General features: G+C 38.3%; 2 protein-coding genes across 3 annotated transcripts in view; one reads left to right on the top strand and one right to left on the bottom strand.

Annotated features, from left to right (window-relative positions):
* The window catches only part of HIBCH (3-hydroxyisobutyryl-CoA hydrolase), a 91,633-nt gene that overhangs the window by 46,210 nt on the left and 17,801 nt on the right, over positions 1-27,622 (top strand). For both annotated transcript variants that reach the window (XM_059928342.1, XM_059928343.1), the window contains exons 7-11: positions 5,813-5,891; positions 14,829-14,974; positions 17,507-17,593; positions 21,624-21,682; positions 22,395-22,476. In XM_059928342.1, coding sequence (XP_059784325.1) covers positions 5,813-5,891; positions 14,829-14,974; positions 17,507-17,593; positions 21,624-21,682; positions 22,395-22,476 — 453 coding nt within the window. The remainder of the gene's footprint in view (positions 1-5,812; positions 5,892-14,828; positions 14,975-17,506; positions 17,594-21,623; positions 21,683-22,394; positions 22,477-27,622) is intronic.
* The window catches only part of C7H2orf88 (chromosome 7 C2orf88 homolog), a 312,337-nt gene continuing 311,795 nt past the window's right edge, over positions 27,081-27,622 (bottom strand). Inside the window, exon 6 of the mRNA XM_059928366.1 lies at positions 27,081-27,141. The gene's annotated coding sequence lies outside the window, so the exon portion shown is untranslated. The remainder of the gene's footprint in view (positions 27,142-27,622) is intronic.

Raw genomic sequence — 27,622 nt, 5'->3', positions numbered from 1 at the left:
GCAAAAGACATGTGTAAGAATGGTCATTGAATCATTATTTGCAGTAGCCCCAAACTGAAAAACCTAACTAGCTATTCACAGTAGAATGAAAATAGTTTATTCATACAAAGGAATGCTGTACAATGAAAGAAATTATTGCTACACACAACATGAATAAATCTTGCAAACATAACATTGACTGAAGTCAAATAAAAAATAATACTCTATGGCCCTATTTATATCAAGATCAAAACCTGAAAAAGTTAATCTCATTTTGTTAGAAGTCAGGATAGTAGTTACCTGAAGGATGGGGAGGGAGTAGTGGCTGACAGGGTGCATAAAAGAATTTCTGATAATTTTTATCTGGGTTTTGGTTACAAGAATGTGTTCATTTTGGGATAATTCACTGGACCTGTGTGCTAGATGTTTGTACTCTTTGTGTACTTTCGATTGTATATTATATGTCAATTAAGGGGAAAAAAAAGAAAGCCAGTGTGGCTGACAAGAGTGAAAGTGAGGAAAGTGGAGAATGGTAGACCATAAGATCAGGGAGATAGAAAGGGACCAGATCATGTAGGGCCTTATCAGCCAGGATGAGGAATTTCAGTAATATTTTAATGTGATGGGGAGTCACTGGAGAGTTTTGGGCAGGTGAATGACATGAACTGATTTACATTTAATAAGTTTACTTGGCTGCTGTTCAGAGGATGGATTGTGGCAAAAACAGAAGCAAGAGAGACTAATCCAGGCAAGAGATGATAGTGACTTCACCTAGGGTTGCAACAGTGGTGATGGTGAAGTGGCCTAATCCAAGATATATTTTGAAGTTAGTGCTATCAAGACAGGTTCATAGATTAGATTGTAAGATCAGAAAGAAAGGATGATGCTGAAATTTTTGTCCTGAGCAGCTGGGTGAATGGTGGTGCTATTTGCTGAGATGGAAAAGACTGAGGGAGCAGCATGTTCAAAGAGAAATCAAGAGGTTTACTTCTGATGCATGAGCATTGAGATACATATTAGATGTTTAGGTGGAGATGTTAAGTAAACAGCTAGATATAAAATTCTAGAGAAATCAGGGGTGGGAAAATAATTTGTCATTAATGTTACAGTGCTTAAAATCTTGGGGCTCTTGGAAGAGATCACCTGGGGAATGAATAGAAAGAACAGAGTACAGGTGAAGTGGAGTAGGGGGATGATATCTGATCATTGGGGCAGATCAACATTTTGATGTCAGGGAGAAGAGAAAGAACAGCTAATGAGTTAGAAGGAAAACCAGGAGAGTGTAGTGTCTCAAAGCCAAGTCAGGTGTTTCCTGAAGTAGAGAGTGAGCCACTCTGTCAAATGCTACAGAGATATCTAATTAGGTGATAAATGAAATTTGACTACTGGGTTGGGTAGGATGCAGGGAGAGTATTTGAGGAGAGTTAGGAATTGGAATAAATTTTACATTTGGGGAATGAATCTGTATAACCGGTTGTTGATATAAAACTTGAAGACTTTGAAGCCTTTTTAGTCTAGCAAAGGAGTATCTGCTAAGATTAATGGTTAATAGTATGTAACGGTAAGTTTTGGAAATTTCAAGGGGGATTTAACATAAGCAACCTATAATGGATTCTTTTATATAAGATAAAAAAATTAGATATGAATCTGCCATGAGAGTGCTACACCCCTTTCAACATGGATCAGTATTTATGTCCCTAGTATCTCGAAGTCAGGTGGCTTGAATTTTCCCGGTCTTCATTTCATCTTAATTGAAAGGCATTTTAAATTGGCTCCTAATGGTACTTGTGTCAATGACCTCTTATTTGGAAAGCTTTTCATTAATAACTTCTTACTAAAATTTTGAAGTCTTTGACTTTGTTCATTATTTTATCAGCCATGGCTGAAACAAAATAACTGAATCAATGAATATGGGATCTATAGCTTCTACATGAAAGAGTACAGGGCTTATAAATTTCTTTCTTTCTTGAATTTAGGAGGTAGGGAGGGCCCTCTGTAGAGAATTTGGGCTGTTAGTGGTTCTTTTGCAAAGGAATGAGGGTTCCAGAAGATATAATGGGAATGACTATCAGGGAGAGCAGTATTAGGAAAAACCACACAGCAGTATTGGGATAAATTTATTAGAGGCCAAAGGCCTAAGACAGCTATTGTGTGATGCTGAATCATGACAGAATCTGGGTCTGGTTCTAACTGAAAATGTGGTGAAGAGACTTTTTTAATTGTAAAGAACAGGGACTCACCCAGACAGATCCAGAAAAGAGAAGGGAGCAGTTAAGAGACAAGTGCAGGGATCAAATGGGAATCCAAAGACAAAAACGCAACATAGCTTGTTTTCCTGAAAATTGAACTGCCAAGTGTGGACTTAAGGCGAGTTTGAGTAGTGCATTTGCCTGTTTTTCTCTCTCCAGCTATTTCTTTTTTTTTTTTAATTTATTTATTTTATTATTTTTATTTTTGGCTGTGTTGGGTCTTCGTTTCTGTGCGAGGGCTTTCTCTAGTTGCGGCGAGCGGGGGCCACTCTTCATCGCGGTGCGTGGGCCTCTCACTATTGCGGCCTCTCTTGTTGCGGAGCACAGGCTCCAGACGCGCAGGCTCAGTAATTGCGGCTCACGGGCCCAGCTGCTCCGCGGCATGTGGGATCCTCCCAGACCAGGGCCCGAACCCATGTCCCCTGCATCGGCAGGCAGACTCTCAACCACTGTACCACCAGGGAAGCCCTCTCCAGCTATTTCTGTTTGCTTTGTTCTCTGTGTTGTACAGGCTACATGCTGCTTCTCAGTTTTTTCGTCATCACCCCATATAATTTCAGCTTTCACTTGGCTGTCTTGTCTTCTTCAGCTCAAATTTCAAATGACCTTTAAGCTTCTTTGGCTGTCATCAACTCACAGCTACCCATTGTGTTTTAGGTTAAATACCGAAGAGTGAAAATCTTGTCTAATGCACTTTTCTTCCTCCTTTGCTCCCTGGGCCTTAGAATTCTGGTTAGCCTCAATTGACTGTCCTTGGGTCCACTGCCAATCTCTAGTTCAGCCACTGCTGGCAAGAGGGCAAAGTCTCTGGGCAGAGCAGATTCCTGCAGAGAAGGGGCAATGATGGGATGGGCAGTGGCCTACTGTAGTAGGTCCTCCTCACTTTAAAATTACATGATTAATTGAAATTGTAAAGGCTTGGAACTTGGGAGAAGTGGCATGAAGGCCCTGTGGCTGGTGGAGTGAGCATGGAAAGAGTGGTGGGAGATGAAGTCAGAGAGGTAGGCTCCTGGGCCATATTATGTAGAGTCTTGCAGGCCATGGAATAGAGTTTGAAGTATGTGTGTATCTCAGATAAATATCCACATCTGTTCAAATATGTATTAGAGATACATAGGGAAGAATCTGAAGGGTTACATACCAAATTAATAACTGTGTCTTTGAGGAGGAAGAGGGCCGACTAGGATTAGAGTTGTGGTTAGACTTTATATATGTTTTATGAAGAGGGATATAGTCATGTGCTATAGTCCACAAACATGTGGAATTCAGAGTTAATTAGAAGAGTCGGGGGCAATAACTAGAGGAGTAAGGTTGAGGCAGGGTCAGTCGGTAAGGCCTGGAGATCTACCTGCTGTGCAGTCCCAGACGGGACCTAGTTCTTCTGAGCCCTAGGACTGAAAACATAGTCTGAAAACTGCGAATTCAGACCAACGCTCTTAAGTTCTTAGTAAGACATTCCTGAACACTAATAAGCTTTCAGCTACATTGTGTTAAACTAAAGCAGAGAATAGAATGTGAGGCAGGGGTTCTTAAAATAATATAAGAAATTATTAATAAAACTAGTAATGTTTTACTTTTATTAAAATTTATAAGATTTTATAATCTTGAAGTGTATAGTCTAATTTGGGTTAATATTATCAGATGATTTTTTTCATAATAGAACACTTATAACATGATGTTTGCTTGTACAAAGAGTATCAAACATTGTAGATTTAACTTATAAATGTTAACTCCAAAGGATGTAGCTAGTACCTGAAGAATTTTATTCATTTCCATGCTTATTTATATGGTCTTTTAAAATTTAAGCTTAGGGGCTTCCCTGGTGGCGCAGTGGTTGAGAATCTGCCTGCCAATGCAGGGGACGCGGGTTTGAGCCCTGGTCTGGGAAGATCCCACATGCCGCGGAGCGGCTGGGCCTGTGAGCCACAATTGCTGAGCTTGCGTGTCTGGAGCCTGTGCTCCTGCAACAAGAGAGGCCCACGCACCGCGATGAAGAGTGGCCCCCGCTTGCCACAACTAGAGAAAGCCCTCGCACAGAAATGAAGACCCAACACAGCCATAAATAAATAAATAAATAAATAAAAAATGTTAACTGTTAAAAAAAAAAAAATAAGCCAGTGCTTATATTATTATGATTATTTAAGTAAAAAAAAAATTTAAGCTTAGCATACAGTACATAAAATTTATAAGAAATTGCATGTGCTTTTGAGTATTTTCTTAAGGTTTAAAAGTTTCAACAACTTTTAAATGGTTGAACTGAGTATGAAAACACTTGAAAGGCTTGAAGAAATTGTAATGAAAAATTAGAATAATCAAATAGAGATAAGGCTTTTTCTATTTAGCTTATACTTACTTACTCTTATTAAGTGACTGACATTGTTCCAAATATTTTACGTGTTTTAACTTGTTTAACTCTGTGATGTTAAAGATAGAATACACTAGTTAAAAAGGAATAAGAATGAGTAGAACTAAACAATCTACTAGAAGTTCTGAATAATGTGAAAAAACATAACATAGGAAATGTATGTCACAATGTGAGCACTGACAAACTTGGATACTTTGTAGTCACATGTATACCTCTTATTTTATTCAAATATATCTGTTGATTCAGAGATGACTGTTAAGTTTGTCATTTTCAGTGACATTCAATAAGTCAGAAATAGACTTTCAGCCACACCTTTTTATTTTGTAAAACTTGTGTTTAGTAATGGATTTTTAAGAGTTAAATAGTTACTAAGTGTTGTATCTGAGAAAAATGATGTTGCTAATTTTATTTGATGAACTATGTGAATAAATAAAATGTGTTAATATTCTATTTAAGGCTACTGAAATTTGCTAGAATAGCTTGGTTATGCTTTTTTTTTTTTTTTTAAACTTTGGGTTTATTTATTTATTTATTTATGGCTGTGTTGGGTCTTCGTTTCTGTGCGAGGGCTTTCTCTAGTTGCGGCAAGTGGGGGCCACTCTTCGTCGCGGTGCGCGGCCTCTCACTATCACGGCCTCTCTTGTTGCGGAGCACAGGCTCCAGACGCGCAGGCTCAGCAATTGTGGCTCACGGGCCTAGTCGCTCCGCGGCATGTGGGATCTTCCCAGACCAGGGCTCGAACCCGTGTCCCCTGCATTGGCAGGCAGATTCTCAACCACTGCGCCACTAGGGAAGCCCCGGTTATGCTTTTTTGATGATTGGTTCCACTAAGAATACTCAGTGGTTCTGGGAAGAGTCAGTATTCTATAATGCTGCATCTAGTTTGAAATAAGAGGGAATTGGGGAAGAGGACATGAAGCATAACACAGGATACTAATCGAAAACATTTTCGCTAAAACAAATCTGTTCCAGATATCAGGGATACCCATGTGTTTTTCACCCAGAAAGTTCTTCTGAAATTGTGTGGTTTAGGATTTCCCTCCCGTCTATCTCCTGAAATTCCTTTAAAGAAATTCTTTATGAAGAATTATATATAATATATGTTATGTATATCTTTGTATATGATATAATTTACTTGGTTTATCATGTTTGTGAATGTGAGTTTTTTTTTTTTTAACCCCCGCAGTATTTTTAAAACAATTTTTTGCCTTTTCCCTAGGGAGTTGGTCTCTCAGTTCATGGGCAATTCCGAGTGGCTACTGAAAAGTCTCTTTTTGCAATGCCAGAAACAGCAATAGGTAAAAAAAAAAAACCAACTAAATTTTTCATAATTACTTTTAGAATTATCATCTTTTGATACATTTCAGAGTACAGTTATTGAAGGAATTGATGGAATCTTGTATGAAAGAACTTTTAAAAAGAAATTATAATAGGAAGATACCTAAAAGTTTGTATTAGCTCATACTTATATCTGAAAACACAAAGGCAAGCATATTTAAACTGGAGACACTAGCACACTGTAGTCGATTTTATTTATTTATTCTTACTGAAGTATAGTTGATTTACAATGTTGTGTTAATTTCTGCTGCACATGTATTTAATTTTAGATGAAAGATTATTAGAGGAAATATCTTGCATTCAGATCTATGCTCCATTTTGAGTTAACTTTTGTATGTGGTGAGAGGTATGGATCAAAGGTATAGATTAAAGTTTATTATTTTGCATAGGGAGATAAAATCATTCCCACATCATTTTTTGGAAAAAGCTACTATTTCTCCACTGATTGCCTTTGCACCTTTGTATGTGCTGCTCTTGGTGCCAACACCACACTGTCTTGATTACTGTTGCTTTATAGTAAGTCTTGATCAAGTAATGATAATCCTCTAATTTTGTTCTTTTTTTTTCTTTCAAGTTGTTTTGGCTCTATAGATCCTTTGTATTTCTATGTGAATTTTAGAGTGATTTTGTAAGTTTCAACAAAAAAGCCTGTTAGAATTTTTATTTGGATTGTCTAGGATCTATCAATTTAGGGAGAATTGACATCTTAACAATGTTGAGTCTTCAGACCTGTGAGCAATGTATATCTTTCCGTTTATTTAGGTCTTCTTTAATTTCCCTAAGCCATGTTTTGTAGTTTTCAGTTTCTTATACATCTTTTGTCAGATTTTTCCTTAAGTATTTCATATTATTCAATGATATTATAAATGATATTTTTAAAATCTAGTTCTGATATTAGTTATCAATATATAGAAATATAATTGAGTTTTGTACTTTGTATCCTGCAAACTTGATAAACTCACTTACTAGTTCTAGTAGATTTTTTGTAGATTGAATTGGATTTTCTAAATAGATAATTATGTTGTTTACAAATAAAGTACATTTTACTCTTTTCTTTCCCATCTGGATACTTTTTATGTTTATTTTTTCTTGCCTTATTCCACTGGGCAGAACCTCCAATACAATGTTGAACAGATACGTTGAGAGTGGGCCTTCTTGCCTTGTTCGGGATCTTAGGGGGAAAACATTCAGTCCTTCACCAATTAAGTACAATATTAGGTATAAGTTTTTCATAGGTGCCTCTTATCAGGATGAGGAACTTTCCTTCTGTTCCTAGATTTCTGAGGGGTTTTATTAGGAATGGACTTTGGATTTTGTAATTTTTTTCAGCATGTGTTGAGATGATCATTGGTTTTTCTTTTTTAGTTTGTTAAGGGTGGATTACTTTGATTGGTTTTTTAACATTAAACTAACCCTGCTTTGCTGGGATAAATCTCACTCTAGTATGATGTGTCCTACTTTTTATATGTTGTTGGGTTTGATACACAAAAATTTTATTTGGAATTTTTGCATCTGTGTTCATGAGGGATATTGGTCTGTAGTTTTCTGGTAACATCATTTTGGTATCATTTTGCTTGCTTCATTTTGCTTCATTTTGGTATCAGGGTAATGCTGGGTTCATTTCTGGAAAAGTTTGGGTAGAATTGGTTCTTTTTTTTCTTTTTTCTTTTTTTTCATGTGTTTGGTAGAATTCACCAGCGAAGCCATCTAGGCCTAGAGTTTTCTTTGTGGAGAGGTTTTTAACTACAAATTCAAAATCTTTAATAGATGTAGGCTATTCAAGTTATCTATTTCTTTTTGTACAAACTTTAGTAATTTGGGTCTTTTAAGGAGTTTGTCCATTTATTAGCATAAAGTTCATTTACTTATTATCTTTTTAGTATCTGTAGAATCTATAGTAATACCTGGCTCTCTCATCCATTTTTTTTGTCCATGCCATGTGGCATTTGGGATCTTAGTTCCCTGACCAGGGATCAAACCCGTGCCCCCTGCATTGGGAGTGTGGAGTTTTAACCACTGGACTGCCAGGGAAGTCCCTCTCTCATTCTTAAAGAATCTTTTTTTTTTTTTTTTAACAGATTAGTTTTAAATTTTATTTATTTATTTATTTTTGGCTGTGTTGGGTCTTTGTTTCTGTGCGAGGGCTTTCTCTAGTTGTGGCAAGCGGGGGCCACTCTTCATCGCGGTGTGCGGGCCTCTCACTATCGTGGCCTCTCTTGTTGCGGAGCACAGGCTCCAGACGCGCAGGCTCAGTAGTTGTGGCTCACGGGCCCAGCTGCTCCACGGCATGTGGGATCTTCCCAGACCAGGGCTCGAACCCGTGTCCCCTGCACTGGCAGGCAGATTCTCAACCACTGTGCCACCAGGGAAGCCGTCTCATTCTTGATATTAGTAATTTCTGTCTTCTCTTTTTTTTTTCTGATCACTCTAATTAGAGGTTTATTAATTTTATTGATCTCAAAAGAAGTTTTTTGGTTTTCTGTTTTATTGATTTCTGCTCTGATATTTATTACTTCCTTCTACTTACTTGAAGTTTTATCTCCTTTCTCTAGTCTCCTAAGGTGAAACCTGAGGTCATTGATATGAGACCCAGGTATAGAATTCTATTCTGATGTTTAAATGTCAGTACTTTAAAGATTTTGCTACACCATCTTCTCATTTATGTTGTTTTCCATGAGAAATCTGCTCTTATCATTATCTTTGTTCCTCTGTAAATAGGTGTCTTTTTATTTTTCTTTTTTACTTTCTCTGGCTGCTCTTAAGATTTTCTGCTGATCACTTGTTTTGTGTGCCTTGATCCCTTGATTATGATGTACCTTTTTGTAGCTTTCTTCCTGTTCTTATGATTGTGTTTATTGGGCTAGTTAGGTTTATAGTTTTTGTCAGATTTGGAAATTTTGACATTATTTCTTCAAATATTTTTCTGTCCCCCCCATTTCCTTTTCAGGAGCTCCATTTAAACTTTTGTTAGGCTCACTCATGTATTGTTGATTTTTAAAATTTATTTATTTTTTTAATTTTAGATATTTGCTATTCATGTGTTTTCAAGTTCACTAATCCTTTCTTTTGCAAAGTCAAAACTGCCCTTAATCCCATTCAGGTATTTTTTAGCTTATACATTCATCTTAGTTTTCATCTATAGTAGTATCATTTGGGTCTTTTTTAAAAAAATATATTATTTGTTTTTTCTTTTTTTTAATTTATTTATTTTATTGATTTATTTTTGGCTGTGTTTGGGTCTTTGTTCCTGCGCATGGGCTTTCTCTAGTTGCGGAGAGCAGAGGCTACTCTTCATTGCGGTGTGTGGGCTTCTCATTGCAGTGGTTTCTCTTGTTGTGGAGCACGGGCTCTAGGCACATGGGCTTCAGTAGTTGTGGCACGTGGGCTCAGAATTTGTGGCTTGTGGGCTCTAGAGTGCAGGCTCAGTAGTTGTGGCTCATGGGCTTAGTTGCTCCGCGGCATGTCGATCTTCCCAGGCCAGGACTCGAACCTGTGTCCCCTGCATTGGCAGGCGGACTCTTAACCACTGCGCCACCAGGGAAACCCCTCTTATTTGCTTTTATTTAACTTTTTGAACATATGGTATATGTTTATTATAACTGTGTTGATGTCCTTGTTCGCTAATTCTTATGTTTATGTCAGTTCTGGGTCAGTTTTTCTCATTTTGTTTTTTTGTTTTGTATTTGTCTTTATAGATAACCTTACAACATTTCAAACTTTATTCAAACACACCAGTGGTGGCAAAGAGCACAAACAAGTGAGAGGCACGATTGCTAACTCCAGGATCAAAGGCCAGGAAGGAGCTTGAGAGAGCCTGTCGTTCCCTGCCCTTTCCTTCCCCACACCTTGCTGTCACTTTTCTTTTTTTTTTTTCTTTCTTTTTTTTTTTTTTACTGGAGTATAGTTGCTTTACACTGCTGTGTCAGTTTCTGCTGTACAGCAAAGTGAATCAGCCATATGTATACATATATCTCTTCTTTTTTGGATTTCCTGCCCGTTTAGGTCACCACAGAGCACTGAGTAGAGTTCCCTGTGCTATACAGTAGCTTCTCATTAGTTATCTATTTTATACATAGTAGTGTATGTATGTCAATCCCAATCTCCCATTTCATGCCCCCCCCACCTTTTCCCCCTTGGTATCCGTACGTTTGTTCTTTACATCTGTGGCTCTATTTCTGCTTTGCAAATAAGATCATCTATACCATTTTTCTAGATTCCACATATATGCGTTGATATACGATATTTGTTTTTCTCTTTCTGACTTACTTTACTCCGTATGACAGTCTCTAGGTCTTTACACGTCTCTGCAACAGTTCTGGATCAATTTTGATTGATTGTTTTATCATGTCATCATGGGCGGCAATTTCTTGCTTTTTTAGATTCCTGGTAATTTTTGACTGGATTCTAGACATTGTAAGCTTTACTTTGTTGAGTGCTGGATATTTTTGTAGAGATGGTTCCCAACTTACGGTGGTCTGACTTACAGTTTTTTGATTTTACGATTTTACAGTGGTGCAAAAGCAATATACATGTAGTAGAAACTGTAGTTTGAATTTTGAATTTTGACCTTTTCCTTGGCTGGCTGTATCTGGTACCGTACTCTCATGTGATGCTGGGCAGTGGCAGCGAGCCATAGCTCCTATGCAGCCACACAATCACAAGGATAAATAGCTGATTCTTAGAACCTTTTTGTTTTTCACTTTTAGCATAATAGTCAATAAATTATATGAGATATTCAACACTTTATTATAAAATAGGCCTTGTGTTAGATGATCTTGCCTGACTTTAGGCTAATGTAAGTGTTCTGAGCACATTTAAGGTAGGCTAGGCTAAGCTATGATGTTTGGTAAGTTAGGTGTATTAAATGCATTTTTGTCTTATGGTATTTTCAACTTATGATTTGTGATGGATTTATCAGGATGTAACCCCAGTGTAAATTGAGGAAGATCTGTATTCTTATAAATATTCTTGAGCTTGCTTCTGGGATGAGGTTATGTTACTTGGAAACAGTTTGTTCCTTTCAGGTCTTTTAGTTTTTTAAAAAATTTATTATTATTATTTTTTTTAGTTGCAAGGTTGGAGCAGTGCTCAGGCTAGGGCTAATTATTTCCTACTACTTAAATGAGACCCTTCTTTGCATTCTACTCAGTGCCCCCACGAATCCTGAGTTCTCATAGTCTGATTGGTGGACACAGGCACTATTCTCAACCCTGTGTAGGTTCGCAGTACTGTTCTCTATAATCCTTTCCTGTGGTTCTTTCCATAACCTCAGGCAGTTTCTTCATACACATGTACTGATCAATACCAAGCTGAGGACTTAAGGGAGATACTCTGCAGATCTCCAGAGTTTTCTCTCTGTGCAGCTCTCTCCTCTCTGGTACTCTGTTCTGGGAATTCTGTCTGCCTCAGTCTCCCTGGATTCTTAGCTTTATTCCCCTCAAATCAAGGGCTGTTCTGGGCCTGGACATTCTCTCAAGGCATTAAGCTGGAGCTTTTGTAGAGTTTACCTCACTTGTTTTCAGATATTCAGAGATCACTTACCTTTATTGCCTGATGGTCCAGTTTGTTGACAACTGATATTTCATATATTGCATTTGTTTTTCTATAGTTATTTCAAGTAGGAGAGTAAATTTAGTCCCTCTTACTCCATCTTATCCAAAGTGTAATTCTCCTGGATGGCTACTTTAGATTAGATGGTTAAAGAGGTTTTCCAAGGAGATGTCCTTTAGACTGAGATTTGAATGACAAGAGGGAAGCAGCTGTATTAATATCTTAGAACAGAATACTGTGGTGTTAAGAAGTTAGTCTAAAGCAAGGATAAAGCTTTACCTGTTCAAGGAACCAAATAGAGTCAACTGTCTGAATCAAGGGCAGGAGTGTTATACTGTGCTCTTCAAGAGGTACACAGGGACCTCTGGCGAAGAGTTTGGATTTAAACCTAAACATTATGGGAAACTGTGGGAGAGTTTAAAGCAGGGAGTGGCATGGTCTGGTTTACATTTTAATACCATCATTCTGGCTGCTTTAAGGACAATGGATTGTAGGGAGTGCAAGAGTAGAGAGGCTTGTTAGGAGGTCATTACATAAATCTAGAGCTCTGCTCTCTGGTACTGTAGCCACTAACTACAGATGGCTATTTAATATAAATGAAATAAATAAATTCAGTTCCTCAGTTGCAAAGTGTTTAATAGCCACATCTGGTTAGTGGCTAACCAGTGGCTAACCAGTTAGTGGCTAAATGTTCTAATTATAGAACATTTTCATCATCATAGAAAATTCTATTGGATAGCACAGGTCTAGAGAGAGATAATTTTAAGTTTGGAGTAATATGGAGCTATAGAGTTGGAATAAAGTGGATAGATTTAGAAAATGTTTTGGAGTTAGCTTGCTTGCTGATATAATGAATCAGGAATAACTCCAAGGTGTTTAGGTAGTGCTACTAGATGGATGAGGCCAATTAGGGAAGGAACAGTATGGTTGGAGGGATGAGAATCAGGAGTTGTGTTATTGCCACGTTGTATCTGGGATGCTTATTATCTATGTGGTTAAATCTAGAATGCAGATTTGAGAGTTTGTATTCAAGGGGAAAAGGCATAACTAGATAGACAGATTTGGGACTGTATTGGTCTGCTAGGGCTGCCGTAACAAAATACCAAGACTGGGTAGCTTAAACAACATTTATTTCTCCCAGTCCTGGAGGCTGGAAGTCCAACATCAAGGTATTGGCAGGTTCGGTTTCACCCAAGGCCCCTGTCCTTGGCTTGTAGACAGCTGCCTTCTCTCTGTCCTCACATGGCCTTTCCTCTGTGTGTGCACTCAGTGTCTCTCCCCCTTACAAGGACACCAGTCCTGTTAGATAAGGCCCCCACTCTTATAGCCTCACTTAACCTTAATTACCTCTTTAGAGGCCCTTTTCTCCCAATTGTCACATTGTGGGGTTAGGACTTCAGCTTAAGAATTTTGGGACACCATTTGGGACACAATTCTGTCCCTAACAGGGACTGATCTGCATATAGATACTATCTAAAGCTATAAGAGCTAAGGAAATGCGTGTGTGGGGTATCGGAGAGCCTCAGATGAGGCCTAGGCACAGCAGTGGGCACAGGTCCAGCAAGGGAGGTGGAGCCAGTAAGGGGAACTGGAAAGAAGTAGCCATTGAGGCAAAGGGCGAAGAGGGAGAATGTGGTGCCCTGGAACAGACAGAAGTGTTTTCACTTGGGCAGAGTGCTCCTGAGGTTCAGGGGCAAGTAGGAATGAATATTGAGGAACAGAAAGATGACCAGAGTGGCTGGAGTATAGTGAGTGAGTAGTAAGAGATGTAATTGAAAAAGTGGTCAGGGGCCTTGAAGACTGATAAAGGTATTAGTTTTAATCTAAGAGAAATAGGCAGTCATGGAAGAGTTTTAAGCAGTAGAATGCAAGACTCTTATCAAGATTTGTGTTATTAAAATAATTTTTAAAAAAAGAATTCAATCAGACAAGAACATAGAAAAAAGGTTTGTGTTATTAAAAAGTTCCCTCTGTTGTGTAGAGAACTGTTTAGAGGAGGAAGCAAGAGAACATAGTCATTGATGGAGGGTTAAGGGGTGGTCAGGAGAAGGTTTGAGTTGGGATGGCTGTACCCTTCATTGGGGTGAGTGATACTGGAAGGGGGATGATTGCGGGGGGCAGTGGTTATGAATTCAACTTTTGACCTATCTTGTTTGAGATGCTAAAGACATTTCTATTTACAGTAGCATGCCACTGATTCTTTCAAGTCTAGGAGCTTTTTTTTTAAATAAATTTATTCATTTTATTTATTTATTTTTGGCTGCTTTGGTTCTTTGTTGCTGTGCGCGGCTTTCTCTAGTTGTGGCCAGCAAGGGCTACTCTTCATTGCAGTGCGCGGGCTTCCCATTGCGGTGGCTTCTATTGTCGCGGAGCACGGGCTCTAGGCACACGGGCTTCAGTAGTTGTGGCACACGGGCTCTAGAGCGCAGGCTCAGTAGTTATGGCGCACGGGCTTAGTTGCTCCGCGGCATGTGGGATCTTCCCGGGCCAGGGCTCGAACCCATGTCCCCTGCATTGACAGGTGGATTCTTAACCACTGTGCCACCAGGGAAGCCCTAGGAACTTTTTGACAAGTAGAACTGGAAAGAATTTGAATGCTTGTATTTTTATCTGAATTAATTGAAGCAATTTTCAAATAGATAGGTGGATTATAAACCTAGAGGGTCACAATTGTTTAAGGAGCTCTTAAACACCAAAAAGTAGTGTACTGGCAAGTATTTGCATATATGCTATTTTTAGTTGTTGCCAGTAGAGAGAATAAGGGAATTTTAAAAATACTCATGGTTAAGAAAAGAGTAAGTGCAAGTGATTTAATTAGGTATAAACTTGTTCATTTAGTAGTAGGACTAATGGTTATCACATCACTTTAAGTATCTTGAATATTAGATAATTGACTGGACATTGATTAAATGATAATAATAATTTATCACATAATAGCCTTAGATTACATATATTTTTTCCTGTGCTTATCATTTGGAAAGAGCATATTTTTTCAGTCTTTACCTACATTGGAGACTCTTAAAAAGTAGTAGTAGAGATGAGAAATTTAAGTAATATTTATCAAGTAGTTATATCCAGAACATTGTGCCGTCATATCCTTTATTGACTTCTATAGAAATGAAACATGAAAAATTTGAAAAATACCCCAATTAAGTTAGCACAATTTATAGCAAGTCTTTTGTGACATTGATTGCATTGTATAGTACATTGTAGTACTGTGGTATAGTAATAATGTTTTTACTATAGATTCAGACTCCAGAGAAAAATGGCTCTTTGATCTCAAGTAAAGAGAGCTGAATTTATCTTTTTCATTTGAATCATTGTCTTTTTTTTGTTTTTAATTACAGGGCTATTCCCTGATGTGGGTGGAGGTTATTTCTTGCCACGACTTCAAGGAAAACTTGGGTGCTTCCTTGCATTAACAGGATTCAGGCTGAAAGGAAGAGATGTGTATGCAGCAGGAATTGCTACACACTTTGTAGATTCTGAAAAGGTAATTACTTGGATGATTGCATTTTGTGTTGTTTGGAATAGCTCATACTGCATGGGGAGGCAGTATGAGTGGTTGACATTACAGGCTTTGGTCTACATGGGTCTGAACCCTACATGTACCCTTAAAGCTGTGTGACCCTGGGGAAGGTGCTTAAGCTCTCCAATCCTCATTTCCTCATATGCAAAATGGAAATAATTATATCTGGATCCAGGGCTGTTTTGCCTGGTACCTTCAGTGAATATTTTTTAATGAATAATTATAGTCTGTGTAAAAAAAAAAGTAATATTTTAAGAAAGTCTAATATATAAAAATCTGAATTTATGTATAAAAAGATAGGCTTTTATAAAGATATTTTTGAAAGATTCTTTTGTTAGTTTCCCTAGTGCATTTAAAAGTTTATGAAATATGGTCTTAAAAACTCTTCTGAAGGGTATCTGTTGTAAGGGACACATATTACTTACCTTTGTCTTAAAAAATTTTTCTTAAACAGCACGGTCAGTTTTCTTAGCCCAGGATAGCACAGTGGCAAAGGATGTGCAGATGGACAGCCTGGTTTTAAATCCTAGCTTGAATTTAGCCTCTTTAGCCCCAGTTTTCCCATCTCCAAAGTGAGGATGGCAGTTTTATCATAGCAGTTGAAAGTCATTGTGTTAAATGTAACAGAAGGCCCAGTTCAAGGTGGTTTTGCCTCAGAATTCCCAGCAAGAGATTTGGGATTTTTCTGCTTCAGCTGGCTTAGCTGTCTTATTGGACTGGTTTGTGCCTGAACCACATGGGTGGGTGGAATACACTGGCTAATCTATATCCTAGCTAATGTGCTCCATCCCTTGAACTGTGGGGTAAAGTCAGTTTCCCAGGAAACCCATGGATTTCTGATCTTGAGGGAGGGGTGTTATGGGATAGGGGAAGGAATGCTATTAAAATGTATGAAGTATACAAAGTTCAAAGTTGTCCCCTTACACTGTTACGAGGGCCTTCCATCACATTTGCCTGAATTTTCATATCTTTCTCTTTTTTAGATCTTTATGGGCATCCTTGGTCACATTGAGTAGGTGGCTGTCTCATTCTTCCCTTGAGCTGTAACAGGAAGCAAACATGGGTACTCCATTATTTGCTCTGGAGGGACACCCTTGATTATAGTGGAATTTGGTTAAGGATAGGGGAGAGAGCTGATCCACAACCCTTTCCTCTCTTAGTCAGATTGCCCAGTAATATATGCAGTGCATAGACTACCATTTACAGGGCCTGTGGTGGATAACAGAAATGAATAATACATGTTGGGAATGGGGCTAGAGGTGGGTACAAAAGATAAAAAACCATCTGTATCATCTGACAGAGTAAAGTATGGTAAGTGTACAAACAGAATACAAAGAAAGGATTCAACGGAGTGAATCCATTGAAGGAAGAGCTTGCTTATAAGAAAGGACTGGAAGTTTTCTCATAGAGGTTGCAGTTCATCTGGGCCTTAAGATAAGTATTGTCAGGAGAAGTTTTTCTGGATAGAGGAGACTTTAATGAGCAAGCCCCATAGGGGTAGGAAAGCATTAGCTATGTTTTAGAAACAGTAAAAAGTCCGTTTGACTGAGTGTAGGAAGAGGTATGTGAGGGATATAGGGGGAAAGCTGTTGGAGGACAGAGGGAACGAAAAGTACCCACCGAACTGAAAAGGTATCTTGAGACCAAAAAATGAGGCAGGCGGCTCCATATAATCAGTGGATCAGTTTGTTACAGGGTGACTTATGCTCAGGGTGGCATTGGGACAGTGATCTGGCAGCATTCGCAACTGCACTCTGCACTGCTGAGGGGCAACTGGGATAGTTTTATAGTTGACCTTCGGGTATGGAGATGTGTGTTTGGAAACAGGACATGCATTCCTAAACTGGGATTTATGAATGGGTAACTCATCTCTTGGGCACTGGGAATACATCAGTGAGAGTCTTCATCATTGTTTGGGGACTAACAGAGCATGGAGGCCACTTGGTCCTAATGAGTATTAAATGATGTCTATTAACTATTGATACAAAGCCCTTGATGACAGAGAAGTGACTTACCACACAGTACAGCCCTGGGTAGGGTCAGTGCAAGGACAGGAGGAACTGTCTGGGCCCAAGATGGTGTCAGTTATGTTAATAGCCATACAAGAGTTAAGTGTGGCTGTATTATTGACTATAGTAGCCATTAGTCACATGTGGCAATTTTCGTTAAAATTAATTAAAATAAAATTTATAATTGGGATCTTTAGTTGCAACACTACATTTCAAGTGCTCAGTAGCCAGAGGGAAACAAAGATGAATGTCTCTATTTCTCCTCTTCAATTTCTTTCGTCTTTATCCATTCCTTGCAAGACAGCATTTACTTTGTGGGAATGTGTGTGCCTTCAACTTCAGTGAAAATTGCCTTCATTGACTCAGCTGAAGGGAGAGCATCATAATTTTAAGACAAGGATTTTTAAAAAGAATATAAGATTTCTAAAGAAAAAAAGTTCTGTGTTGCTGTGGTGTTATAAATGTTTTCCTTTTTCCCCCCCTGTAGTTGGGCATGTTAGAAGAAGATTTGTTAGCCCTGAAATCTCCTTCAAAAGAAAATATTGCAGATGTCTTAGAAACTTACCATGCAAAGGTAATCTTGTCAGTATTCTAACCTCAGATTTTAATTCATGGGGAAGGGGAAGTGACTGAAAAATTAGCAGTTGGTGAATATTATAGTTTGTGGATATAAATAAATGTGCTGGGATTTATTTACTTTAAAGCTTGTTGGGAGTATCAGTGCTTCACAATCATTTGGATGGCCATCTGAGAAGGTGACTTCTTTACATGCAACTACACAGCTTGTTTTCTCATTGCTGGTGAATTTCAGTGCATAGCCTTGTGATTGGCCCTTGCAAGGGCTTTTTACAACACACTGTGACATTTGTGTAATGGAGGTTCAGTGTTGATGCTATTTGTGGAGCTGCTAAAGTGAAACTCTGGTCTATATCTAAATATAATAATAACATACATTGCAGTGTTTTCTTTTAATTCCTTTTGTTGTCTAACTTAAATTCTCTTTTAAGAGCCAAGAATCTATAAAAATGCTACATGACTTCTATTTAACATGATAGATGCCATATATGCTCCCTCCTGAAACCCCACTAAAATTGTAGTAAAGGAATAAGAAAGGCAGGAATCCACAAAGAGAAATAGAACAGAAAAGGAGACAGTGGCAGGCATGAGATGTCAGGATTTTGGAAGCTTGAAAGTGGAATGATGAGGGCAACTACTTTAGACCCGAGAACACTGAACTCAGTGGGGGAAGCCAATAAGAAGTAAGCCAGTTCTTTCTGTAGACTCTTTGTAGGGTACCAGCTCCCTCTGACAGGCCTCGCTGGCTAAGGGCAGGGATAGGTGAGGTGCTCTACTGAAAAGAGGCAGAACATATTAAATGGGAAGAATTCTGGCCTCTTCTCCTAGTTGGTTTCCAGAACTCTTACGTACCATCTATCTAAGTTTGGGCAGCCATAACAAAAATACCGTAGACTTGGTGGCTTAAACAACAGAAATTTCTCACAGTCCTGGAGGCTGGAAGGTCCAAGATCAAGGTGCCAGCCTATTAGGTTCCTGGTGAGGGACCTCTTCCTATTTTGCAGATGGATGCCTTCCTGCTGTATCCTCACACAGCAAAGAGAGAAAGTGAGCTCTCTCAGGTCTCTGCTTATAAGGGCATTAATCCCATCCTGAGGGCTCCATCCTTTTGACTTAATTACCTCCCAAAGGCCTCACCCCCAGATACTATCACATTGGGATTAAGATTTCAACATGAATTTTGTGGGGACACAAACATTTAGTCAGTAGCACCATCCCACTCCCAAGCAGTTCATTAGAAGCAAAAGAAAACCTGTAGCTATTGACATTCGAGCACCCCTCTAATGAAAAAAACATCCAGGCCTGATCATCTCATAATGCATCAGACAATTGACAGTCCCATAATTGCAATTGACATTACACACAAAGCTTCCTAATTTTAATGCTTCACATAGAATAACAAGGATTGCCAGGCATTAAAAACCGGAGATTGGCTAAAATAAAAAATGTACTTGAAGGAAGTAGGCAATGCAAGGAGAAGGAGGAACCCTAACAATTATAGGTTTGGTTGTTTTTTTTAATCTTCAGATAAGAGGAAAATATTTCATCTGTGAAATAAGAACAGATGTTACGAAGAGAAATAGTTAAAGAATAAAAAAATTTAAAATGTGACAGTGAAATAGGGGAAAACCTCACAACAGATTAGATTAAAATTGATGGATGAGGAAGACTCAAAGAGGATAATAAGGTGGAAAATGGAGAGAAAAGAGAATTAGGTCTTATTCCAGGAGGTCCAAACCTGTTAGGAATTTGTAACAGAGGAGAGGAAATATTTAGAGAAATGGTACCCACCCCCCCAAATTACCCGGAACTGAAGAACATGAGTACAGATTCACAGGCCCTGAATAGTTAGTGTATGAATATGAATACAGAGCATGTGAGCATTTCATCAGATTTTGTCAAAGCATCTGACAGCCTCTTACATTGTCAAATTGGGTAAACACGGGATGGATTATAGCGGGTGGGGGGTTGAAGCGCCTTCCCAAGGAGTTCTGTTAAATGTTTGGGTATTAGTCTGTAAGTGAAGCCGTCTTGGCCTTCTCTTAGTCAGTGTTTTCCTCAGTGATTTGGATGAGAATGTTGATGGTGTTTTGATCAGACTGATTTGAAACTAAGAAACTAAGTTAAATTAGGTAAACATGTTGGTGAAAAAAAAAACCACTTCAAGTTCAGAGTGATCTGTTTAATAGTAAAAATGTGAAATTTGATAAATGTGTGGGGAAACACTCCATGTGTTTTCCTTTCCTTCTCACTACTACCACATTCACAACACTCCTGACTCCAGACGTGTTGGTTTTCCACACATCAGGCAATTCTCCAGGACACAAGCTGGGTGTCTTATGATTCCTTTCAATGCTGACACTGTCTACCTGAGGTTCGCATCAGATCCCACAACTTAATGGGCCCAGTCCCACAAGATGGACCCTGCTTTACACACCAGTCACAAATCCCAGGTTGTCACCTGTACTTCTCACTGACTGGCAATAAATTGGGGTTCTCATGACCCCCTCCTTGGGTTTGATAATTTGCTAGAATGACTCACAGATCTCAGGGAAACACAACATTTATTGGTTTATTATGAAGGATATGAATGCACAGCTTGATGAAGAGATACATAGGGTGAGGTCCAGAGGGGCCTCAAGCCCAGGGGCTTCTGTCCCCATGAAGTTGGGGTGAACTACTCACTCTCCCTGCATGTTCATTAACCTAGAAACCCTCCAAACCCCATCCTTTGGAGTTTTTATGACAGCTTCATTATATAGGCATGATTGATTAAATCATTGACATTGGTGATCGAACTCAATCTCCAGCCCTTTTCCCCTCACTGGAGGTGGAGACGGGGAGGTGTGGGATTAGATAGTGGAGTATGGGACTGCAACTTCCCTTGGTTGGTTCCCCTGGCAACCAGCCCCCATCCTTAGGGCTTTCCTATAGTCACCTCAGTAACATAAACAAAGGTGTGATTGAAAGGGGCTTGTTGTGAATAACAAAAGACAGCCATTTCACCTTTATTTCAGGAACCGAAGACAAAAGACCAAATATTATAACAAAAGGTGATCTACTTAGGAATTTTCATGGGTTTTTGGGAGCTGTGAGCCTGGAACAAAAGGCCAAATATATGGACGAAGACCAAATACATATTTTTTATTTTAAATCACAGTATCACAATAGAGATAATTGTATTGCAGTCTAAGGTACCAAATTCATAAGTACAGGATGGGAGAAATGTAGCCTACAATGGCACCAGTTTTAAAAAAAGTTTTAACTGCCCAGTGTAAAGCACAGCATAATAGGACTGCCCCAAAACTAACCTAGAGTTAGTCCTGTTGTTTAAAGCATTGTATCCAAAACAAGGGTATGCGGAACCTTGTTGTACTTTGCTATGATTCAGCCACACCTGCAGCTAAGGTACATGTACCACACTTTAAGAATGACCTTGATAAACTGGAATTTGTACATAAGAAGGACCTGGATTGTGAGGGGACTCAAAACTGCACTGTGTGAGAAGAGATTAACTCAAGGGGGACTAACTAGAACTATAAGCACGAGAGGGCTGATTTTTGGTTCAAAAAAAATTTTTTTTTTAATCCTAATTATAGTTGTTCAAGCACTTATGAGTTCTTTTCTGAGGTAGTGTTTTTTTTCCCCTTGAGGTCAGTGCTGTGGGGATAATCGGGGATGTGGTAGGGATTTCTATATCAGACAGAAATTGGGGCAGGATGACGTCTCAGGTCCCTTGAAATCCTTAAATTCATTGACACACTTTAATGATAACATAATCATATATAATGGCATACAAATAAAAATACAAGAACATTTTTTGCTGTTGATAGTTTTAAGAGCTAGTCTGGAGTAATACATAGTGTCTGAATTTTGAACATATGGTAGTAGTTATTTATGAGACTGGATGTAATTTGAGTGAAAGTTACAATCTGCCACAAAATATATCATTAAATATGGTGAAAATTTTAAGAATTTTTAAGATTTGAGTTGCTTCAAATTAATTAAGGATTTTTATTTTCAAACAGTCCAAGATTGATCAAGACAAGTCTTTTATACTTGAGGAACACATGGACAAAATAAACAGGTACTTAAAGAGAGGTGTCAATTATATCTGTTCCTTTGGAAAGACTATATTAAATTGAATTTACTAACACTGTAATTGTGCTGTGTTTGATAATGTACAAATTCTGAGATCAGATAACGCAATGTTTTTTTTAGTTACCTTTGAAAGTAGCTTCCTGCCCACTCCTTCAGGGGGAAATAAACTCATTATATTTAAGTAATCTATCATGCTGATTCATTTTAGTGCAAAACATTTCTTTAATGGGGAAGAGAGTCTAGAAAATAACAATTGAATTAACTTATCTTTTATCATTGTAAAGTCATCTTCTCTGAAGGTCTTATCAAGCTGATCAGCAAAAGGTTTTGTGCAATGATTTGAGAGACTGACAGACTGACTTAAACACAAGAGGAGGGAAACTGTTGGAAAATAAGGCAACTATCATTACATTTTATAAGCATCAGTTTTTGACAGTTAAGACATGATTTACTTATTATGTATAATAGATGCAAGAAAGCAGAAGAGAAAATGTAGGCTTTATTTCCCGTTAGTGAAGGCAGACTGCAAATACCCAGAGAAACAATGTTCTATTTCATCATCCTGTAATATAGGTTGGAAATTTTTTCATTATTGAAATAGGGTTTAGGGGAAGCCTGTGTTTAGACTCATTGCTATCATGGAAAGAAGAAATCGCTTGCACATTGTTGAAATCTTATGTTTCCCTTTTTTTTCATAGTTGGTTCTCAGCCAATACTATGGAACAGATTATTGAAAATTTACAGCAAGATGGTTCATCTTTTGCCCTAGAGCAGTTGAAGGTAATGTAGAGATTGTTTCTGCCAAAAGAGTGGTGAATTCTTGTGATAGGGAGGCCTCTGAGGGGTGTCAGAGCTCCGTGATGGTGACGTAGCCCACTGCACATCAGAACTCTGTGATGGTGACGTAGCCCACTGCACAGTTTTTTTCCTGAACTCAGCTGAGCTCCAGAAAGTAGTTCCACAAAACCTTTACCTAAACCCAAATGCCTTGTCTACCTGCTGGATATTGATAACAAAGCTAAGCTGTTTTTAGGTCCTTTGACTATAACAGAGAAGGACTTCATAAGCATGCTTCATCTCCAGTAGTCCTCCTTGTCTTGAGGGAGAAATGTTCAGGGATGTTTTTATTAGAAGGGTTGGATCAATGGAGAACAGTCACCTTATAATATATTGCAGTTGTGACATTAGTCTGTAAGTTCTATTTAATGTGCAACACATCAGTATATGGTCTTTTTAGCAGTAGGTTTCATAAGAAAGTGATCCTTTCTAAACTAACAATAGGCTCCATCTACAGCCATAGCCAAGCCCTAAGCAGTGTTTCTCAGTGTTAGGTACACTTTGATCTTTCTTCAACATGACTCAACTGGTAACAGCAGAAGAAAAGCTGTTTTTGTGTAAATGAGTGCATATTGGATACTGACATTCATGGAACTATCATGTGACTGTGAAACTTGGGGTACTTTACACTTCTAGACAAAGGAAAGAAAATGTATGTTTCCTTATACTAGAAAGAAAAGGTGGTTTCTCTTTATCTGATAGTATTTTTCAATTTACAGGTATAGTTATAGCATTTCAGTTGTCAGGTAACTTACTGACAAAAAATTTAAATTAAATCTTACCTGTGAAGATGAAAACATTTCCTCATTCTTAAGGGAATATTAATTTGTCTCTTAGGATCTTATTTAGTATTGGAATTCTATTAACTTTCAAGGATAGGCATAAATTAGAGTAAGTAGACCAGCTATATATTTCCCTAACTCACAAAAGTAATGTTACTGTTAACAGTTTTCAGGAATGTTTGCATAAATGTAGATAATCATTTTATATTTCAAGGATTCTGACTTGAAAGTTGGTTCTCTTGTTTTCAGAGCAATATAGAAACCAGCATTCCTGTTTGTGTTTGTTTGTTTTTTCAGCAATAGGTTTAAGTATGCACTTAGCAATTTCATTTGAAAATAGTCATGCAGCACATTACCTCATAGGCTATATATTGAATAGTATAAAAGCAGTACAGATAAGCAACTAACCATATTATTTTAAAACCACTGGCCTACCCCAGAACTGAGGGCTAGGACTCAGATGGTCTTCCAGTTTTCCTCCCATTTCTCTGGCGATATGTTTATTCTGCAGTCAGAAGAGGGTACTTGGCAAGCCACCCATCACAGCTAGGATCAGCATAAGCACCCTCACTGGAAGGACCGATTTTCATTTTTATTCAGTTGACCTGCTCTGTTGAATGAATGTGGCTCCTCGGTATTAGTATCTGCTGGGAGTAACATGATGTGGGGATCAGAAATTCCCACTGAGGCTTCCCTGACAGAGCCTTAGGTATAGGGCTTCTTTTAATTATGTCAGCCAGAAACACAAACCAAGAAACAACCCTGAAGGAGAAGATAGTTGTTAGTGCTTCAGTGACAGGTTTGCAGATCACATGTTTGAACAACTTTTAAAGAAGATTCTAACACTTGTGTCAATAAACCTCAAGGATTGCTCCTGACCCTGTGGACTCTTCAGGGATTCCTGTCTTCCTTCTGCAGGTCCCAATGATCTAGTCTGTATTGATGTTTGAAGTTGCAGCCATCTACTCCATGTCTTAGGGGTTCCTTTCTCTCTAGGATTGTCCATGGGGAAGGACATAATCTTTTCAACATACTTGCTTATCATTAAATAAAAACATACAGTTTTTCTTAAATCCTTTCTTTAGATTTTTAACTGCCAATCACTATAGGATAACATACGGGCTAAAAAAACTGACAAATATGGGGAAGTTGTAAAGAAGTTCCATCTTTACAACTGATGGAATTTTCGTAGTACCTTATTTTATGGCTTCCAATGTCCTTTCTTAGATTTTCCTCCTAAGTTCCAATACACTTTTTTTTTTCTTTTTTTAAATAATGCTGTGGGTTGGAATTCATCAAATCTCCTTTTAATCACTCTTTTGGTATAGGTTGTTCATGGTGCCAAGCAATCCATGTAAGCTAATGGGCTATTTAAATGCCCTGATGGGTAGCTTATACTAGAGAAACCTTAACCAAAGACTCCCATTGCGGTATTCTCACGTGTGTGTGTGTGTGTGTGTGTGTGTGTGTGTGTTTAGTTGTGGGGTCAAATACATGTAATGTAAAACTTAACATCTGAACCATTTTAAAGTGTATAGTTCAGTATTGTTAAGTATATTCACGTTGTTGTGCAGTCAATCTCCAGAATATTTTCAACTTGCATAACTGAAACTTTATACCCATTAAACAATAACTCCCCATTTCCTTCTCCTCCCAGTCTCTGGCAACCACCATTCTGCTTTCCTTTTCTGTGGATTTGACTACAGTGGACAGCTTGCATAAGTGGAATCATACAGCATTTTTCCTATTGTGACTAGCTTATTTCACTTAACCATGACGTTTCAGGTTTCACCCATGTTGTAGCAGGTACCAGAATTTCATTCCTTTTTTAAGGCTCAATAATATTCCATTGTATGTTTATGCCACATTTTATTTATCCATCCATCTGTTGATGGGCATTTGGGTTGCTTCTACCTTTTAGGTCTTGTTAATATTGCTGCTGTGAACATGGGTTTACAAATATCTGCTTTTAATTCTTTGAATACATACTCAGAAGTGGAATTGCTGCATCACATGGTAATTCTATTTTTAATGTGTTGAGGACTTCCACACTCTTCTCCATAGCAGGTGCACCATTTTATGTTCCCACCGACAGCAGTGCACAGAGGTTCCAGTTTTTCTGCATCCTTGCCAACGCTTGTTATTTTCTGTCTTTTTTTTTTTTTAAAAATAGCCATCCTAATGGCTGGGGGGGTGATAGCTTATTGTGTGTTTTTTTTGTTTTTGTTTTTTGGCCACGCCACGCGGCTTGTGGGATCTTAGTTCCCTTACCAGAGATTGAACCCATGCCCTTAGCAGTGAAAGCGTGGAGTCCTAACCACTGGACCACCAGGGAATTCCCTCATTGTGGTTTTAATTTGCATTTCCCTAATGGTTGGTGATATTAAACATCTTTGCATATGCTGATTGGCCATTTGTATTTTCTTTGGAGATATGTTTAAATTCTTTGCTCATTTTTTAATTGGGTTTTTTGTTGTTGTTGTTGACTTGTAGGAAGTGCTCTCCCGTTTCAATCTCCCTTTTCTGGTAATGAGACTAGCAAGCTTGCCAAAGTAAAGAAGGTTCTTCAGGGCCAATGAGAGAAGTATTTCTTTTCCAGAATTACAAGTGATGTCAGTAATCAAAGGAGTCATGGCTAGAAGCGGTTGAGACGACCTCCCTTGCCTCAACTCTCAGCAAGGATACTAATCCAAGGAAGGAATTTAAATGGGTCACCAGTCCTTAGGAGGGCTGGGGAATGAAGTCCACGGCCAAGAGAGGCAGAGAAACAAGAGCAGAGAGCAGTGAGTCAAATTAGTGTCCAGGAAGGTGGTCCTGAGCAAATGGCCAGGGAAACCAGTGTTGCTTTTGACTTGTCTTTTAGGTGTTTTCTTGTTACTGATGTAGGATATCCTGCTGTGTTAAAGGCTTAGAGAGAGGGCGTATACTTTCCTTTTCCAGTACTAGAAAACTCTTATTAGATTTTTTGGGATTTCTTCTTTCTAATCAGTAATGTGAGATTTATGTATTTTTTTTATTTTAAAATGCTCATTTCATGAAGAGTAAATGAAACTCAGTTTTTACTTGAAGAAGTTAACATACAAGAATATGACAGGCCTCTATAAAGAATTCATGCACTGAAAAATTGGAGGGAAAACAGGAGAACTAAGAAAGATAACCAGGGCATAGATTTTAAGAAAGAGGAGCAGCAAAGTATTAAAACGAGAAATTAAACTTAAAAGATTACTAATCTTTCTGTAAGCTTTGAGAATTACCTGTATACTGTACTATTTAAAAATAAAGTGACCGATACTCAAGAAAATTGCTACAGGAATTGTTCTGTAAACAACTAGAAAACTGGACAAAACGTATGAAACAAGTATTTATAGAGCTTGGACAATGCAGGCAGCACATGTGATTCCTGAGAGAAGGGAAACAAACAAAAGAGCCCTAAGATTGACTCAGCTTTCTTCCTGCAGGAGTTTCCAGAATATTGATCTGTACGTGTTATGGGTAAAACTCCACAAGAGCAGGGAAAGAGTCACAGGAAAGCAATAGTCTGTGAACAGTTAGCAAGTCTCACACAGGTCTGGGAAGTGTTCATATTCCCATCAGCCAGAAGATTTACACTTTAGTAGTGGGCATAAATTAATACTAGAGTAATACTTGCTCTGAACTCCCAAGGTAATTCAGTGGGGAAAAGATAGTCTTTTCAACAAATGGTTCTGGAACAATTGGATATCCATATGCAAGGAAAAAAAAAAGTTATTGACTCTTACCTTGCCCTTGTAGCGGAGGAAAAAATTCTCTATCCTCTTAGGTTCTCTGGCTGGGCCTAAGAATCAGACTGACATAAGACAGATTAAAAGGAGAAGAGTATACAAATTTTATTAAATTTTTACATGTACATGGGTGTCTGTACAAGAGAATGAATACCTGAGGAATGACCAGAGCAGGAAGCTTGTATACCTTTTAGACAAAGAAACAATAAATTTGTGAAGAATTGACAAGACAAATAACTTTTGGCTAGGAGTAGTAAATGGTAAAGAAGTAACTAGGAAGATAAGGGTTAATTTAAGAAGGTTCGTTTGTACAGATTTCTTGGCCCCAAATTCCCTGTCTCTGGTGATCAGAATGGCTTCCTTCCTCCTGGCACAGGGAGGGTACCTTTCACATGGGGATTGTATCTCCTGCTTTCAGGAAGAAAAGGAGGGTCAGAGTGCCCTTCTTTTTTTTTTTTTTTTTTTAATTTTTATTTATTTATTTATTTATTTATTTATTTATTTGGCTGTGTTGGGTCTTCATTTCTGTGCGAGGGCTTTCTCCAG

The sequence above is a fragment of the Balaenoptera ricei genome, chromosome 7 (genome assembly GCF_028023285.1).
Source record: "Balaenoptera ricei isolate mBalRic1 chromosome 7, mBalRic1.hap2, whole genome shotgun sequence".
Taxonomy (NCBI): domain Eukaryota; kingdom Metazoa; phylum Chordata; class Mammalia; order Artiodactyla; family Balaenopteridae; genus Balaenoptera; species Balaenoptera ricei.
Note: the sequence above shows the minus strand (reverse complement) of the source record. Positions and strands in the feature narration are given on the sequence as shown.